General features: G+C 38.0%; 3 protein-coding genes across 4 annotated transcripts; 2 read left to right on the top strand and 1 right to left on the bottom strand.

Annotated features, from left to right (window-relative positions):
• The first annotated feature begins 6,095 nt into the window (after nucleotides 1-6,095).
• LOC119991968 lies at nucleotides 6,096-6,562 on the top strand. Its single transcript, XM_038838531.1, has 2 exons — nucleotides 6,096-6,385; nucleotides 6,516-6,562. The coding sequence occupies exons 1-2, from the start codon at nucleotides 6,265-6,267 to the stop codon at nucleotides 6,560-6,562; spliced, it is 168 nt and encodes a 55-aa protein (XP_038694459.1). The 5' UTR covers nucleotides 6,096-6,264.
• A 2,467-nt stretch (nucleotides 6,563-9,029) lies between these two features.
• Nucleotides 9,030-11,181, top strand: LOC119991967. Its single transcript, XM_038838530.1, has 2 exons — nucleotides 9,030-9,504; nucleotides 10,852-11,181. Exons 1-2 carry the CDS (start codon nucleotides 9,148-9,150, stop codon nucleotides 10,879-10,881), a joined length of 387 nt encoding a protein of 128 aa, XP_038694458.1. The 5' UTR covers nucleotides 9,030-9,147; the 3' UTR covers nucleotides 10,882-11,181.
• A 1,157-nt stretch (nucleotides 11,182-12,338) lies between these two features.
• Nucleotides 12,339-18,292, bottom strand: LOC119992220 (UDP-glucuronic acid decarboxylase 6-like). 2 transcript variants are annotated; one of them, XM_038838897.1, is made up of 13 exons: nucleotides 18,107-18,292; nucleotides 17,596-17,712; nucleotides 16,697-16,783; nucleotides 16,437-16,524; nucleotides 15,855-15,946; nucleotides 14,662-14,726; nucleotides 14,491-14,579; nucleotides 13,773-13,850; nucleotides 13,591-13,684; nucleotides 13,290-13,356; nucleotides 13,137-13,200; nucleotides 12,959-12,999; nucleotides 12,339-12,838 (listed from the first exon to the last, which is right to left on the bottom strand). In XM_038838897.1, exons 2-13 carry the CDS (start codon nucleotides 17,680-17,682, stop codon nucleotides 12,653-12,655), a joined length of 1,038 nt encoding a protein of 345 aa, XP_038694825.1. In that variant the 5' UTR covers nucleotides 17,683-17,712; nucleotides 18,107-18,292; the 3' UTR covers nucleotides 12,339-12,652. The 2 variants fall into 2 exon arrangements, with proteins under 2 accessions (XP_038694825.1, XP_038694826.1); XM_038838898.1 differs by lacking the exon at nucleotides 18,107-18,292 and adding an exon at nucleotides 17,806-18,057.
• Nucleotides 18,293-18,907: the final 615 nt, after the last annotated feature.

Raw genomic sequence — 18,907 nt, 5'->3', positions numbered from 1 at the left:
CTAATAAAGAAAGCCTAAACTTGCTTATAGAATCAGACTCTTCAAATGCCATAAGCTGGATTAACAAGCTTGCAGATGGCCCTTGGAGGTTTAACTTTGATCTCAATGCCATTGACTTTATGAGAGGTCAGTCACTTCAACAATTGCACTTTCTTGCATGCTAGAAGAGAATCTAATATGGTTGCTGATCAGTTGGCTAAGTCTGGAGTTAATCGCCCTGGGGATTTTGTTGCTTGGGTGTGAATGTTTTTAGCTTTGTTTGTTGTCATCAAAGAGTGTTCTGAGATTATTTTCATTAACATGAACAGAACAATTACATAAGAATATATAGACAAAGCTTTGAGAGTAACGGCTACAATAGACTGACACTATAGTGTCTGTCCAGGGAGCCGTTTGAAACTAAACACTTTAATTTGAACTTATACAATCTTCAGCATGACTTGTATTGTAATTCTTCATTGGGCATGTTTCTATATGGGCTTGACTAGGTTTGGGCTTGGTGTACTTTACTCCCCCTCAAGATGGATGTACCAGAGGTCATTCCAATCTTGGTGCGAAGCAGTTCAAAGCGAGGGCGAAGCAAGGATTTAGTAAACAAGTTGGTCCACGGTGGAGATTTTTTGAACAGTGAGAACGCCGTGAGCAACAAGATAGCGAACAAAGTGAATATCAACAATAATATGCTTCATTCTAGAAACAAGATTGTGACTAAGAGCTGTGGCACCCTGATTGTCACAGTAGAGAATAGGCTTATGAGGAAGAGGCCGCCGAAGATCACGAAGCAGATGGGTTAACCAGACTACTTCCGCCGCAGTATAGGCAAGAGCTCGATACTCAACCTCGGTGGAAGACCGAGCAACAGCCCTCTGCTTTTGGGAGCCCCAAGAAATAGGGCTAGTGCCAAGAAAGATAACATATGCAGATGTGGATGTATTGTCATCCATGTTGACAGCCTAATCGGAGTTTGAGTAAGCTTGGAGATGAAGAAGAAAACACTTGGTGATATGAATGCCATAGTTATGAGTCCCCTTGAGGTAGCGAAGAAGCCGCTTGAGCAGTGACCAATGGGTATCCGTGGGAGCACTCATAAAATGAGCGAGACGATTGACGGCAAATCTTAAGTCAGGCCTGGTTAAACTCAGATACTGGAGGCTACCGATGAGTTGATGGTAAAGATAGGGATCAGATAAGAGTGTTTCGGTGGTGAGAGAAGCAGAGAAGTGTGATGGCAAGGGAGTGTGGACAGGTTTAGCACCAGCCATATTTGCCCTATCCAGCACGTCTCTAATGTATTTTTGTTGAGATAGCGTAAGCCAGAGGGGGTAGGTAAGACTTCAATGCCCAGAAAGTAAGATAAATCGCCTAAATCTTTTAGCGAGAACTGAGCAGCAAGAGACTCACCCTGCGGATAAGTACAGAATTGGAGCTAGTAAGAATGAGATCATCAACATAAACTAAAACATACATAAGATGAGAATCTTCTTGAAGTATAAAGAGACTAAGGTCAGCAAAAGAGTGATGAAACCCAAGGCAAAGGAGGCTGTTGCTAAGAGCAATATACCACGCACTTGGTGTTTGTTTTAGGGATGGCAAAAAAATCGATTCGAGCACTATCCTCAGGGTACCCGATCTGTTTAAAAACCGAAAGCCGATCTTATAGGTTTTGGAAATGGTTTTGGTTTTGGTTTTCAAACCCGTCATGGTTTAGGGTCGGGTTTGGTTTTTGATGCCGGGTTTAGGGTACCCGAACCGTTTAATAAAAAGATTCATTATGGTAATAATATTATAAATCATCTATAAAGGTATACTACTAGGATACTAAATTATAACATGATAAACCATATTAAAACGTATATATTTATAGAAGCATACTAATAAAACTATAAATTAGACTAATTTGAATTATAAAATCATAATTAATATAACTCATACTCAATATTAATTTATATTAATATAATCATCAAAGAAAAAATAAAAAATATTAAAAGTTAAATGGTAAACGGGTACCCGATGTAAACGGTTACGGGTTTGGAAATTTAAATGGTTTTTTAAATGGTTTTGGAACGGTTATGGTATAGAGTATCCTAAATGGAAACAGTTTTGGTATTTCTTAATTGGAAGGGTATCCGACTCGTTGCCATCCCTCAAGTTTTAAGCCATAGAGAGATTTCTGCAACTTGCACAAATAAATCAGATGATTTGGGTCCTCAAACCCCTGCGGTTGCTTCATATACACAGTTTCAGTTAGTTGGCCATTTAAGAACCCATTATTAACGTCTAAATGATGAAGAGACCAGCCAAAAGTGACTGCAATAGTAAGAACAACTCGAATGGTGGCTGGCCGAATGATGGGACTAAAGGTGTGAGTATAGTCAATGCCATGACATTGAGCATAGCCCTGAGCAACAAGACAGGCCTTGTGACGAGCAATTGAGCCATCAAGATCGTACTTAAGACGAAACACCCATTTAGATCCGATAGGTTTGCAACCAGAAATAGGAGGTACAAGAACGCATGTTTGATGTTTGACCAAAACATCATATTCTTGATGCATGATAGCTGCCCAAGTGGGATCATTGAGAGCTTGAGAGACTGAATTAGGTTCCAGGGTAGTAGGAAGGGGATGAATGGTGGAAAAATGAAGTCGTTTTGGGGTGAAAAATATTATTCATAGAGTGAGTCGTCATGGAATGAGTGCATGGGGGAGACCGCGAAGGGACATCAGAGGGAGGAGAAGAAGGATCAACATCAGGGGAAGGAATTGTGGTAGATGAAGGAGGCTGAGGCATAGGGAGAGATACAGGAACACTAATAGGGGTTGTCAAAGGTGAAACTAAAGAAGACGAGGTAGGAGGAGAACAAACGAAGGAGGTTGCAAGGAGGGATTATAGTAAGAAGGAAAAGTGGATTCATGAAAGAGAACATGACGAGAAAGATAGATTTTATTGGTGGTGGGATCAAGACATTTATAGGAGCTTTGCGAGGTGGAATATCCCAAAAAGATACAAGGTCTAGAACGAGGTTGAAGCTTGTTTTGAGTATAAGGACGGAGCCATGGAAAACATTGGCAACCAAATACATGTAATTTAAGATAATTGGGTGGCTAATGAAACAATAATTGATATGGTGTAAGAAGGGATTTGGGATGAATAGGAAGTTTGTTTACAAGATATGTGGCAGTTTGATATGCATGAGTCCAAAAAGAGGGTGGTAGATTTGCTAAGTGAAGAAGAGTCCGTGCCATTTCAGCCAAATGCCTATGTTTTCTCTCTGCCAATGCAACATGTTGTGTCGTATGGGGTGGTGACTGAAACCAACTAATGCCTTCATCATTTAGATAGGTCTTAAGCCGCTGGAATTCACCACCATTGTCAGTGTATAGAGAATATTGGCTTTGAATTGCTTTTCAACTAGTCTTTTAAACTGTAGGAAGATAGAGAACACATCAGATTTCTGGTATAATGGAAAGAGCCAGGTATAACGTGTATAATGATCAACAAATAGTACGTAATACTGAAAACCATCAATGGATTGTATAGAAGATGGACCCCAAACATCTCTATAGATAATATGTAAAGGTGAAGTGCTGTGAACAGTAGAGGGACCAAAAGATAATTTATGCATTTTATTAAGTGAACAAGAACTACAAGCTAGAGACTTTGTTGACATAGGAGAAGTACAAGGCAAAGTAGAATGTTTAAACACTCATGTCAACAATATAGAGGATGGATGGCCTAAGCGGCAATGCCATCCATCAACAGTAGTACGTATCCCTGGGGTGCTGGAGGTGGTAGCAAAACATGATATGAGCCGCGATTCAAAATGATAAAGGCCATCACTGCATTGTCCCTTTGTTATTGTGTGACCAGTATGTTGATCCTTAATATCACAATAGGAAGGGAAAAATTCAATAGAAATATCATTATGCTTGGTTAGTTCATGAACAGATAAAAGATTCTTTTGAAGAGAAGGCACACATAAAACATTAGTAACTTGTAAAGGTCTAGTGGTAGTGTGCAATTGTGTAGAACCAACATGGAAGATAGGCAATCGTCACCCAATTTCACATCATCAGTGCCGTCATAATCAGTATGAAGAGAAAGATTTTAAAGATCTTGAGTCATGTTATGACTAGCTCCAAAATCGAGTAGCCAGGATTGATGAAAGGGAGCAGAATCAATAGATGATGTTGAAGCAAAGTGAGCAGATGGAGCAGAGCTATAATGAGGTTGTTGATTGACAAAGATTTTAAAGTTTTTGCAAATGTTAGTAGTGTGCCCGGACTTGCCACAAAGTTGACAAATGATGTGCGGGGAACCATGACCATGACCTCGTCCATGGCCACAACCACCATTAAAGGACTTTTGAGAGGGATTCCAAGGAGTGCAAGATTTGTCTTGTTGCCAAGATGAATCCGAGTTCTTGTTAGATTGCCACGAAGAAGAAGGTTGCATCTGATGAAGATTAGCAGTGACAAGAGATAAATTAGACGATGCAGTAAAACGGGTCAAGTAACCTCTTGAGCCACCAATACATCCTTCAATTCTTCGTAAGTAAAGGGTTTTTCATGGTTACGAATAGACCCAACCATACCAACATAATCCTGACTAAGACCATCGAGGAAATACAGAGTTAAATCATTTGAATCAACAGGATGATTGATCGATGAGAGTCAGCTCATCAGCAATGGCTTTCACAAACTGAAAATACTCAGTCATGCTTTTATTTCCTTTTTAACATCTTGATACATGAGATTTGAGCTGAATAACACAGGCTCTTGAGCTATTTGCAAATAGCTTATGGACCTTGTTCCATGCCATAGCACCGCTGGTGACATCACCAAGCAGGGGTAAAACAGTTGCATCAATCAAGGCAATAATAGCATGAACAATAAAATGATCCTGGTTTTTCCAGGTATGATATAGAACGTCAGAAGTAGAGGATTACCATCAGATTCAGTAGGTTGAGGTGGGCATGGACGAGTTCCATCAACATAACCTAAGAGATTATATGCTCTTAGAAGAGAGGAAAGATGGAGTCTCCATGAAAGGAAGTTGGTAGTGGTAAGTTTCAGTGATATTGGTGAGATTGCATGAACGGTAACACTGGTTGTACTAGAGGAAGAAATAGAGACTGTGGTGATAAGAGATGAAGAAGAACCAGCAATAGTAGCCATGGCGGAGGATAACTCGTCGGAGTTTTCACAACCGCTCCAATACCATAAAGAGTTTTGTGAGATTATTTTCATTAACATGAACAGAACAATTACATAAGAATATATAGACAAAGCTTTGAGAGTAACGACTACAGCAGACTGACACTATAGTGTTTGTACAGGAAGCCGTTTGAAATTAAACACTTTAATTTGAACTTATACAATCTTGAGCATGAGCTGAATTGTAATTCTTCATTGGGCCTGTTTCTATGTGGGCTTGACTAGGTTTGGGCTTGGTGTACATTACTGCCTCTCCTTTAGTCATGTCTTCTCCCTCTTGTGTTTGTATTTTTAAGGTTGTTCCTTCTTCTTGAAGACAGTTTTCAGACTTTAATTTTCATTGTTTCCTCTGCTTAAGCAATTTAAATTAATCTCAAAACTTTGAGGTTTGGTCCTCTTTATAAAAAAAAAAAAAAAAAAAAAACCGAGAGAGGTAAGCATACTTCCGCCTTTGAGTCATTTCCTTTATCCACTAACAAGTTGTTCCCCTCCATTGTGAAAACACCACATGTTAATATTTTGCAACAAGTTTTTTTTTTAAAAAAAAAGAGAAATTTGAAATATTGTTCAATTTTACTTGTCTGGACCCTGATCCGGATTAGATTATTGTCCGAATTTAAACCAATCCGGGTTTGATCAATTACGTATGTCTGAATCTAATCCGAATTAAGGTCCGAACATATAACAATTTCATAAACACGTGATGTTGTCTAACCTGAAACTTATTTGGAACCGATTTTTTTCACCCTATCTAAAATAAACGTGGATGATTGGATATTCAGTTGGTTGGCATTTGGGCCGAAAATGGGCCTAACAGGAAGCGGAACCTTTTGGTACAGATTTCTGGGCAAAAATGCCGAAAGGCCCGCGATGTTCAACTAAACTAAAAAATCTCAGGTAATACTCGAAGGATTATACGGTGGCAACCTGAGATCGCCCATACAACGACTGTAAGGGAAAGGTGCCTCCTTAAAGCTACCACAACAGAGAGGAGGACTATCCGAGAGAGAGCAAGAGGTATTGATAATTTGATACAGCAGAGAACAAAGATGCAAAAGTTCGACCCGTGGCCTGTTTTCTTCAAGCGGGAGTGGCACCGGAACTGGCCGTTCCTGGTCGGTTTCGCCATAACCGGTGCTGTTATCACCAAAATGTCTCTCGGCCTTACTGGTATAATTTCTCGATCTGTGCACCATCTCCATATATGTTTGCTTGCGTGTATTTGTATTATTGTGGATTTATGTGCTGTGTCGGAAACCCTAATCACAAGACTTATTGAGCCGTCTCTAATCATTTGCAGAAGAAGATCGTAAGAAGTCGCCCTTTGCTCAAAGGCACAAGAGGTAGACACAATTTCCCGGATCTCTGAAGTATTGATTTCGAATTGAAGAAAAATGCAAAAAAAAAATTTCGCTTTCTTATGCCCGCTAATCGTAACTTGCCATTGTTTGTTTGGGTATAATTGTGGTAAAGAATCAAACTTTCCCTAATATACTTGTTGGCATCTGATTATGTCGGACAACCTTTTATTTTATAGACGGAGTATGTATTTGATTCATCTACAATCCAGAAAATAATGCACGATGATACAGAACGTGGAATTTGTTACCGTTTTACCACCTCTAAACTGATATTTCATGCATTTTTATTTTTTGCGAGCTAGGGGGCCTTTGGATTTGTCGCTAGTCCTTGGTACATGTAGATGCCCCTTCTCACCTCCCTCAAGTTTCAATGGTTTGAACTTCGGCTAGCAATAGTTATGTTATGCTTAAGGACCCATACATCTATCTGTAGTTAGAGCTCATGCCTTGATGATGCTGTGAGTGTTCATATTCGGCATTAGTTATCAGTCATGACTAATTGGCTATCGGTCAGTCCTGCTACATTCATGACAGCTTATGCTTTAGAAAATTCCATATAGTTTGAGCAATTTAGTTTGACCACTTCAAATGAATCTTTACGTTTGAGTTGATACCATGGATCACTTGGGAGATAGACTAATGGAAGAAATTCTTTGGTATTTCCTTGCTTGAAACTTGTTGGACTGATTATTGCTGCAAGGGTTCATTTAGATGGACTGAAAGCAGTTATCTCATCTTGTTATCCCCATAACTAACAATATTTGTTGCAGTAGTATGCACAGGGAATATGAGTGCTCTCGTACTGAGTGGTCTAGGCTGTATAACTGTTGTTACTGAATTTTGTGGTTTTGTAAAATTGCTTAGAAGGGATACTGAAACGAAAATTTCTGTTGATTCTTAAGGAATATTGTATATATCTCTAATTCTCTTCAAGCGAAGTGCTCCTACAAGGGATACAGAATTAGCATTTATATTTTTCCTCTCTGTCTCTGTTCTGTCTTATCTTTTTGTAGTTTGTTGGTCTGATATTGCAGAGATCATATAAGCTAGTATGATACCAAGAAGCCGATTTTGTTGGTTGAACTTCATTTATTTACACTATGAAGATGGATGTCTTGGAAACTGTGACTATATATGATATAAAAGGAAATATAATTCATATTTGTGGCAACACATTTGATGGGTTTGCCATTTTTTTACTTTATGTTTTCAGTTTGCATTGAATGGGGGCAAGTTTTCATTTCCATTTAGGAGGGCGTGCCTTATCTTGCTTAAGGTTGCAAGGTTGTTGCATTGCGGCGTGGGTGTCATGAGGTTAAATATGGAAACCTCTGTGCAATGAGAGTCATAATATGTCAGGCGTTTGGCCTCCTGAGACCATGCAATGACGGGAGCCTTACCCAAGGTTGCTTCATATATTTGATTAGTATTTAGATGAGTGTTATACCTATGGCTAATCGTTGTATGTGCAGCTTGCCATATTCCTCGGTTATGTGATAGTATTTGCATATGACCAGCTCAGTCGAATTGAATTGTTTAAATCTCCAGTTGCTGTTATCGTGGCGAACTATATAAGAAATATTTGGAAGCTAGAACCTTGAGGCCCTGCTACTTTTAACTCTCTGTTTTGGGTTTAGTCTTTTTGTATCGTTTTACTGTGATGTATCAGTAATTTTTTTTAGCAACAAGTGGTTCATATTTCATTGTTTAAAAGTTATGCTATTGACAGTTACTCTTCCACTACTCTCTTTTTACGTACCATGCTGTATAGTTAGTTATTTTCTGAATGAATTGATGTATAGTATTTGCTAATGCTTTGTGTGTTTTGCAGGTGATTGCTGAAAGGGCCAGTATGAGGATCTGGAGAGACTATGGAGAGATCTCTCAATTCAGCTGTTATTTTGACTTGAATAATGTTCTTTTGCCGTTCTGCTTGAACTGATCATCTTGGAAAACAGAAAAAGACAAGAATGCTTTGATATGTGGCTTGATATTTAGTTTCCTATTTGGAGTACTGTTGTTTGGGAGTTGCACTTTTCCTTGTTTTCTGCCAAACCTTAATGGCGACTATGAATGTTTGAGATGGAATCTCTGAGTTCATAATCTTTTCGTTTATTCATAAATGCAACTCTAATGTAGCAGCTCCCAGATTCTCTAAGTTCAGATTAATATGGCTGCGTATCAATAAACCCTAATGATACGTTAAGCACAGCTTGAGTGTTCTAGATGAGCACAAATTCAATGGTGGTTAAGCTGCGACTGAGTGGATTTCAGCGCTGTTAATTTTGGGATGTAATTAATCAAAGCTGAACTTTCTGCTTCACTGGAAACGTCATATTTTCAAAATTCTGGACAATAACACCCGGTATTTAACACAACTATTTTCAAAAGACTGGACTAGGGAGATTTTGCTTCTCCTGGGCCTAGGCCTGGCTCTGGTCCTATACAGCATCAGCCCACCCAACAATTAGAGCTCTCTTTCCCTTTCTGCCGAGTCTGAGATACTTCCTCTCTCGAGATTGGTAGGCGGTAGCTCGTCTTCTTTCTTTTCCGAACATCAGAATTAAGAAGATGTTGAAGTTCCTGTCGAAGGTGCGGATCGAATTCAATGCCTTGGACCCACGCTTAGCCTCATCCATGGAGTTCTTGGCCCAGTGCAATGCACGCAAAGCCAAGGAATCCAACCCTGCCTGTCAGGTCACGGTCAAGCGGCGGACCGACGACCACCCTCCACAGATTACGGTCACCTTCGTTAACGGAGTTGAGGAAACTTTTGATGCCACTAGCACCCCAGCCCAGGATATACGTTCCATGATCCTTGAGAAAGGCCAGTTCCTCGAGACCGAGCAGATGTTCCGAGAGGCCGGCGAGAAGTGGCCTGTCATCATCCCCGAAGAGGAGATTCACATGCCTGCTCCTGGAACTAAGGTTGGTTTACGTTGCTTACTTTTCTTCAATTACTCTCTTTGGTTCCTTTCTTGCGTTCTTTGCTGCCCTGGCCTTTTGTCGAGCGGTTTGTATGCTACGGAAAATTGATTTCTTTGAATGATTTATTGGGTTTAGGTCGATTTGAAACTGACATTTCTTGCGCATTAGGTGTTAAATTCAACCCATTGCCACTTATTTGTATTTGATGGCCAGTGAAATTTTCATTCTTTGTCATTTAGATATTTTCTTCAAACAGTTTGTGCGCGTAACGCAACTAGTTTTGTTACATTATTGTCTTTTTCACTGTCGACAGAGTCATGCCATAGTATAATCTTGAATCATCTCCCTTGATCTAATAAGAGAAAGAATTTATTGTAGAGGGTATTAGCCTAGTCTGAACTACCAACTCATGACTTGTAGTATTTAATCTTCTTTTCTTCTAAGTTAAACACAGTTTCAGCCGCCTAACTTTGAGCGATCCTGCAAACTATAGGAGCTGAATACTAAAGTGGGCCATGAAATACTGGGGGTTGATTTATGAAAGAGTCAATTTGGAAGTTGTTAATGTAATGGTTAGTTTTCACTGCACAATCGAAAGTGAGGCTATTTTGTGTGGGGATCTAAACCAAAAAAATAAAGGTTAGAAGGTTCAAAATACTTTCATTCAAATAACTAAGTCCTTGTAGGTAGCCATACCAATTCTTATTACGTCCAATGACAGGATCATGCTTAGAAGCTTCACCAAGGCATTTATAGCTTTATCTCAATTATCATGTGCTCTGGTTGCTTGAGCATCATTGGTAGAAACATGAGCGGGTTCTAGATTGTATACTCTATAGAGTCCATTGGTGGCGCTTGGAACAATAGAACTCGAAGTCTCTAAAATGGGTCTCTTTGTTGATTCTAGACCATTATGGTCTCAATTAATTTAGAAACTGCCTGCAAGATACCTAAAGTTTGCATGGACAAGTTGGCACTTGGAGACAATCAGACAATCCTTGATGACCAGTGCTTTTATGGCTAGACCTTGTCGACTTGTGTATTCCTCCAATATGCCTTTTAGTTTGCATTATGGGGTTCTTTTTCGTGAAAAGTGTTTTTTAGCTTCCATTATAATCTGAAATTTACTCTATTGCATCTCTTTAGTTCAAGCTGCTGTCTAATACTTCTCTTGTGAATTTCTCTTTAAGTATATGGGAATTCTTTTTAAAATTTCTTGACTATTATTTAGAAGTAAAGAAATACAGTAATAGGACAGGTTGGTTGTGGATATCTTACTTGTCTACTCAGGTTGGTCCTTTATACTTAATGATCTCACGTTGCTGTTTTTCTAATTTTGTTTTTCAGCCTAGGAAAGCAGAAGAGAAGAAGCAGTGACTGACTCTTCCCCCTTACAGATGATGGCAGCCATCAAGAGTGCAACACTGAATTGAGCGTTAGATTACATTGTGGACATTATTTTGAACCAATAATAGTTAGTCATGCTTTCTAAAATGCACATTCCTTCAAATATGAACTGTGTTCTTATTTGCTTGCATCAAAAGTTTGAAAATTCATTGCAACTAACAGAAGTCCAGTAGAGCCATCAAACTGTTTACTGTTTTCATTTTATTTGCCATATTTCCCTACCTATATATTGCGAAAGGAAAATTAATTCATATTTGTGGCAACACATTTGATGGGTTTGCCATTTTTTTCTTTATGTTTTCAGTTTGCATTGAATGAGGGAAAGTTTCAGTTTCCATTTAAGAGGGTGTGCAAGGTTGTTGCATTGCAGCCTTGGGGTCATGAAGTTAAATTATGGAAACCTCTGTGCAATGAGAGTCATAAGATGTCAGGCGTTTTGCCTCCTGAGACCCTGCTATATTTCTCGGTCATGTGATAGTAATTGCGGATGACCAGCTCAGTCGAATTGAATTGTTTAAATCTCCAGTTCTATATACTAAATATTTGAAAGCCAGAACCGTGAGTTCCTGCTACTTTTAACTCTCTGTTTGGGTTAATCCTTTTGTATTGTTTTACATGGTCTAGACAGTGCAACTCAACCATATCCACGCAAATAAGTGGTATTGCTAAGATTGGTCCACTGTTCTCTCCTTCCATGAGTTGGATGAGATCATCAACCTAAAACATTTAGAAAAAAAATTCTTAAATAATTCAATGTGAATACCTAATAAAATTCTTAAATAAAAGAAACATATTTTCTAGTTCAAATACCAAGATATGAAACAAAATAAAAGATCTAAAATGCCAAAGTAACTGTAGAGTGAATATCGCATAGCTTCCTGTTCATAGCTATTGCCTATGTATATGGAAGTTAACAGGGTTTGTAATAATTTGACATTGTATCCTTCAGAATGTCCTCTATCACAAAACATGACACCCTTCCAGTTCCCTTACCAACAAATTAAAGACATCAACTTTCATCTCCTAACAGAGTGTGTGAAAAAATAAAATCTGAATCAAGAACCGTGCAGCAAGATACTGATAATGATAAGACATTTACCGCAGAATAAAACACCATAAAGCAACACTTTCAATTCAGCTGTTATTTTGACTTGAATAATGCATAGCACCATTATTAAATGGTTCTTTTCGGTTACTGCTTGAACTGATCAACTTGACAAAAAAAAAAAAAAAGTCAAGAAGGCTGGTGAAACCATGATACTCAGAACAGCTCTAACTTCAGATTAGTCAATGTTGCATAGATAGGGCTGCCTATCAGACCAAAGCCTCCTAACATTTTTACATCAATAGTCTCAAGGATCAATATATATATACCCAATTTTACTATTTTAACAAGCTGATTTTATTCATTGGTACAATTAGAAAAGTGCATAGAGCTAAATGCATTTATATTATTATCAAAACAAAATTCTGGGCAATAACACCCAATATTCAGCACAACTATTTTCAACAAGTTCGAATATATAACATTGTTGAATGCCGGACTCTGAGAATGTTCAAAGTTCTCAACATCCATAATCAAGAAGAGAAAAATGAAAAAAAAGAGAAGAATACCCACAACCTCTTATTTTTCTATAGAGAAAACAAACATAAATTTGGGAAGAAAAACCGATGGTGCATCAGTATGGTATGAAGATTTGGCACATCAAGGTCCCACTCATCCAAACCATCAATAGCTCATTCAATTTGTTTTGGCGACCCCAAGCCTCAAGCGGAAATCCTCCTCCATTAGGGGAAGTCCATCCTGCAGCTTGACCTTTGGCTCCCATCCAAGCAATTCTTTTGCCTTTGTGATGTCAGGTTTCCTCTGTCGAGGATCATCTGGAGTATTCTCCACCAGATTTATCTCCACGTCAGGACTAATCAGCTACACAAGCAGAGGATTGAACATTTAAATTTTTTTTAATTCTCAAAATAGAGCAATACATGTGAAGAAATCATTTACTTGCAGGTGGGTCAAAACACCCACAAAAAAAAAGGCACTAACCTCCTTCACTGTCTCAGCAAGTTCCAGCATAGTAAATTCACCTGCAGATGAGTATGATACCCCGCCTTTGTAAGCAACCACTCGAGAAGAATAAGAAAGACGCAAAAAAAGAAGGAACATATGATTTGAATCTAAGCACTAGTCTTCTTAGTCTGCATAACACAGTTAACAAAATAACCTGGATTTCCAATGTTGATTGGCCCAGTGTTCTCTCCTTCCATGAGTTGGATGAGACCGTCAACCTAAAACATTTACAAATAATTCTTAAATAACTCGCTGAGTGAATAGCTAATGGCATCAAAAGATGAATGGAGTCATAAGTCTAGCATACCATGTCAGAAACATAACAAAAACTGCGAGTTTGTGTTCCAGGTTTTTGGACTGTCAATGGTTCACCACTGCAAAGCACAAAATAGAAGCAAAATTCACAACCATAGCATTAACATTAGAATAAAAAGAAACAAGAAAAGGCAATACAAATAAAAGGTTTGAAGGCCAAACATGGTATAACATTCAGGCCTTTTTGCAATATACACATGAAACAGAACACAACCACTCAAGGCAACTAAGTAGAACAGAGGGAAATATTAATATGCGACAAAAATAAAAACATGAAACAGAGAGAAACTTACCGAAGTGCTTGAGCTATGAAATTGCTGACAACACGCCCATCGTCAATGTTCATTCTTGGTCCATACGTGTTAAAGATTCTAGCAATGCGTATTTCTATCAATAAAAAAAAAAAGGGTAAAAAAGGAAAAGATAAATTTCAGGAAAAATGTCATTACATGGTAAGGTAAGAAGCTAGAATTACCAATTCCATGCTGCCTATGATAATCAAACATCAAAGTCTCAGCCACACGCTTCCCTTCGTCATAGCAGCTACGAACCCCTACAGGAAAAAGAATGATGGAGATGAGTTTCCTTTTTCTTTAAAAAAATATAGGAGTTATGTCTACGTGACTTTCATTTATATAGGATTTATATAAGGTAAAAGCCAACCCTATAGGCTATAGCTATAGCTAATTGTGACGCAGGGAAATGGGGCAAGTCTTGATATTTCATGTATATGAGTGCCACCACATATATCATAAAAGTTTGTATGTGATACCAAGGATATCAACAGGCTAAATATACCAAACATAGCATTGGCATTTGGCAGAACAGGTGACAAAATAAAAAGGTCTTGCATAGTTGCATGAACTATTCATGTTACTTACCTTTTTATTTTGTTTGCTTTTTTTAATCTCTAGTTCATGTTACTTAACTTTTTACTTTGTTTGCTTTTCTATTCTCTCCAAGATGACTAGCTAGCATGAAATATTCATGTGAACCATTTTCTGTATGACCTGATACTGAATCCTCTATTAATGCTGGAAAATTGAATAAAGTACAATTATCAAGTTCATCAAGGAAAATATATTACTAATTTCTCCTAAAAAATATCTATCGACTGGGTCCAATTAAACCAAAGATAAATCAGATCAGCCAAGTTTTGTAAGACAGAACTTTCAACTGAGAGATAAATGTACCAATTGGGTTGACATTTCCCCAGTAGCTCTCAGGTTGAGGATGCACAAGAGGATCTCCATATACCTCTGAAGTTGATGTCAGCAATATCCTGTTCAACAGCATATCATTATGAGTTAAGCAATTGTATGGCGACAAAAAAACCTAATAAACAGCAAACCAAATCCCTTTACCTTGCTCCAACTCGCTTGGCAAGGCCTAACATGTTCAGTGTGCCAATCACATTTGTCTTTATTGTCTATTAAAATGTTATATGCCAAAGAGTTAGATGTTGATTGAGCTCCAACATATGCTACACTGGGAAAAAAAAACTATTTGAAAAACACAAGCTATTATGCAGATGCACTCCTCTACGACCTTTTTCACTCACTCTTTAAATCATTAAGTGATTAAACATAAAATGTCCAGGAAAATGCTAGATATGTATGAATACTATTAAGATTAGTTACTCTGTCATTCAATCCAATAATTTAACATGTTGGGTTGGAGCACTTCACAACATTTACACATATTCTAATACTCCCCCTCACGTGTGGCCTGGGCAATCCGACGGCCCAACACATGCATTACAAACGAGACCCAACACTAGGGCTATCTCATACAAGACCCTCACTTGGGGCTACAACAAACACACAAAGGCTCAAAGTTGGGGCAACAACAAATGGAGTTTTAAAATGCAGAAGCTAAGATTTCAACCCAAGATCTCCCGCTCCGGTACCATGTTAAGATTAGTTACTTTGTCATTCAACCCAATAAGTTAACTTGTTGGGTTGGAGCATTTCACATCATTCAGACATATTCTAACAAATGCCATATTTGAATCATGGCTCTAGTATTGGTCTTTATGTCCTCGTACTGAAATAGCAGTCGGTATCAATTGAAAGTAGGCGCCAAATCAAAATTGTATATCTTCTAGGGACAAGTTAAAACACTTAGAAGTGGGCATCATGCACCATCAAAATTGAAACTACATGACAACCAAATTATTATGAATGCAATGGATAAGTATTGCAGACAAAGAGATGATGCCCCCCCTCTTTCATAATTATTCACGATGATAATTTGGATAGAAATTTTGGATGTAAAACCTACCAAAACAACAGCTACCAGCAGTATTTCCAATTACATTAACATATACCTATAAACACACATATGTACAAGATATGTGCAGTGGAAGAGTATTTATCTTAAAAAATAAAACAAAAGGAAATTCACAGTGATATCATGTGGCAAATATTTGCAGACGGCAAATAATACATGTAAGCACTTCCATTCGTACTTAGCAAGAACATGATACCTGGCAAGTAAATACTATGGAACCTGAGATATAAGTTATTGTAAATGTTAGATACGCCAGCATACACACCTTCACGGGATTGTATTTATAGAAAATGGGAGAAGCTGGGCAGGCAAGATGGTAAATTCGATCAACCTCGATCAGCAATGGCTCAGTGACATCTAGACGAAAAAAGATTAACAATTCAACAAATAAACAAGATGATATTGCAATCAAAACAATACACCACAGAAATTTCAATGGTAATGCTAAGAGTCAGTTTCATATGTAACTGTTATGATATTTCGCCACATTGCAATCCCAACATGCAGCACTATGCACTGTGTTTATAGTTGCAATTTTTCTAACTCAATTAATTAATTTATTGTTAGCATCTGGCCCAATCATCCAAACACATTAATTTCATTGTAGTTTGCATCCATATCTCTTCCCCAGTTACCAAATTTACTTTTTCATATGCACTGGATAACACTGGGATTAACTAGAATTCTATTTTGCCATTCCAAATAACCACTTAACTTTAAAAAACCTAGAATTCTCCACTCTTAGTGAAAATACACTGCATGAGTGGTTGAGAAAACCGAAATGGTTCCCATAATGCAGCAACTTAGAATCATGTGGAACAGTGATAGCTAGAAAACACAGGTATACCATGACGGATAAGCTCAAATCTTGGATGACCAATCCATTTTCTCAGATTATCCTTTGATCCAGTGAAGTAGTTATCGGCGACTATCACCTGAGAAAATGATTCAAGTATATAAATGGCTGTGACACACAGTGATCTAATATGTTTTTAATCTTCTGAACAGAAAAACAGCTGTCTGCCATTTTAGACAATGCTTGATATAGGGAATAATGGGAAATCACATCCAACTTGTACGAATACCAAATAGAACGAAAAAACTAACCTCATTTTTCTCATTTTCCATCAATTTGTCAACTAGATGTGAGCCTATGAATCCCGCTCCACCAGTAACCAAAATTCTCATGTTGGACTGCAACATAAGCACTCAAAATTATTATTGAAGAGCAGAGCAATAGCATATATTCTAAACAATTAACAATGACAACATCCATCCAAGTAATTGATCAAAGAAAAGGCAGGCAAGAAAGGGATCTTGTAAGAGCAAGTGACCGACATACTGTAGAACTTTAAATAGCAAAATGGTACATAAATATCTCATTAGGCTCAGAGATCTATAGCTATAGATTTAAAAAAGAATGCAGGATCAGCAAGCCTTGGAATCTGTTATAGAAGTTTCGGTACTTTAGCAAAGGAAAAGTACTTCTCCTATTCCAGTGAAGCAAATCAAAGATTATTGAAACTGAGGATTGAAAAAGCTGAAAGCTACATTTTCAGATATCAAGGGTCAACGTAAAATCTCAGTACTAGGAACCAGAGATGAATCTCTTCAATTTTCTCTCCAGAACATGAAGAAACACAATCTTCATATTTGTGATTAAAGGCGAGCATCAACACACAGAATCAATGTTAAATGACTTGGTTAATTGTTGGAGGTCAAGGAATGCTGGTATGCCATTAAAATCAAAACATTATATACCACTTTCAACTGCATTGAGGTGTGGCTAGTTATGCAACCAATCATCCACACAAAAATGGCCCCACTAAAATCACTCCCCTAAACTACTCTTTTCAACCATAAATTTGGTTCATGGAAAATATATTAAGCTACATAAACGATCAGCCATAGATCACAGTTATGTAATACCACCAACGCACAGAATCATCAAAACTTAGCATTGTATCCAAGGTAATGCAGAAACTTGTAAAAGATCTAATCTTCACCTGAAAAAACTTGGAAAAGCGCAATGGAGATGGGGATGGAGGTGGCTTAGTTGTCTGCTGCTCACCGTTTGATGAATTGCTCGCCATTGCTCAGATCTCCTCCACAAAACTCAACGCCTACAGATACCAAAGACCAATCAAACAATATACATAAAATTCAGTTTAAATACGTTGAATCACAGATCAGAGAAACAGACGCAGGAGAAGGACCTGATTGTGAGCTACAGAGGAAAGTGACCCAAGCCCTAATTAGTAACTACACTTTCGATTTACGAAATATAGAGATCGGAGAGTGGTATTTATAGTCCAAAAAACAAGGCAAAGAAATCGAAATTTCTTTCACCAGACATCCAATTATTAAAGAAATAAAATTGGAAACTTCAAAATCAAGAAAAGCTGGTATATTATGATGATAGCTCCTCCATAACCGAAATCACACCAAACTACAGCTCGCAAAACACAACAGAATCAAAATTGACAAGAAAAAAATGGATTTGTAATCTTAATTAACCTTAATTAAAGTGAGAAATCCAGGGCTTTAACGGGTGGGTTTGAGATTAACAAATAGGGAATATTGTGATCCGAGGAATGTTTGGAAAGATGCTAAGAAATCGAACTCAAGAGCGTCTGGTAGTCGTAGACCGAAGGGAAGTCTTGCCTATTTGGACTTGAGTTCCTCACTTGCGAAAACAAGACGTCATAGCACGATTTTGTCTTTGTGCGAATATGAATCTGGTGCTGACACACGTAACGGAATTCGGTGCTGGGTCCACCCTCCGGATATTTAAAAAAAATCACATTTCCATTTGTGCGATTAGAATTTAGCATGCATCAATTTTTTCGATCATTACCGATCGATCGATAATCAACCAACAACCAATTCATAAAGTCGAACAGATAATTTCATCCGATCCATGTAAAGATGAATCGGATGATGATTTTCAATATACTCAAAAGTCGATTGACCGATAATTATCGGTCAACCGACATTTATAATTAAATATTTACAATTATGAGCCCAAAACCTAAGCTAAACCCAAAGATTTACCCACCCCAACCCAAAGACTAAAGGAGACCCAAACCCAAAGATTTACCCATTCCAAAGCTAAAATTAAGCCCGAATCTGCTCTCTACATCAACTCATCAAGTGATTAAGCGAAGGCCAAGACTGTCTCTCTCAGTCTCTGTGCCCTAGACTGAATCACAAAGCGTTAAAGACACAAACTCGTCACAAGCGATTACGCGAAGGCCAGGACTCAATATCTTCTAGCATTCTCGATCATGGATGATGGAACTATGGATTATGGATGAT

The sequence above is a fragment of the Tripterygium wilfordii genome, chromosome 22 (assembly GCF_013401445.1).
Source record: "Tripterygium wilfordii isolate XIE 37 chromosome 22, ASM1340144v1, whole genome shotgun sequence".
Taxonomy (NCBI): Eukaryota; Viridiplantae; Streptophyta; class Magnoliopsida; order Celastrales; family Celastraceae; genus Tripterygium; species Tripterygium wilfordii.
Note: the sequence above shows the minus strand (reverse complement) of the source record. Positions and strands in the feature narration are given on the sequence as shown.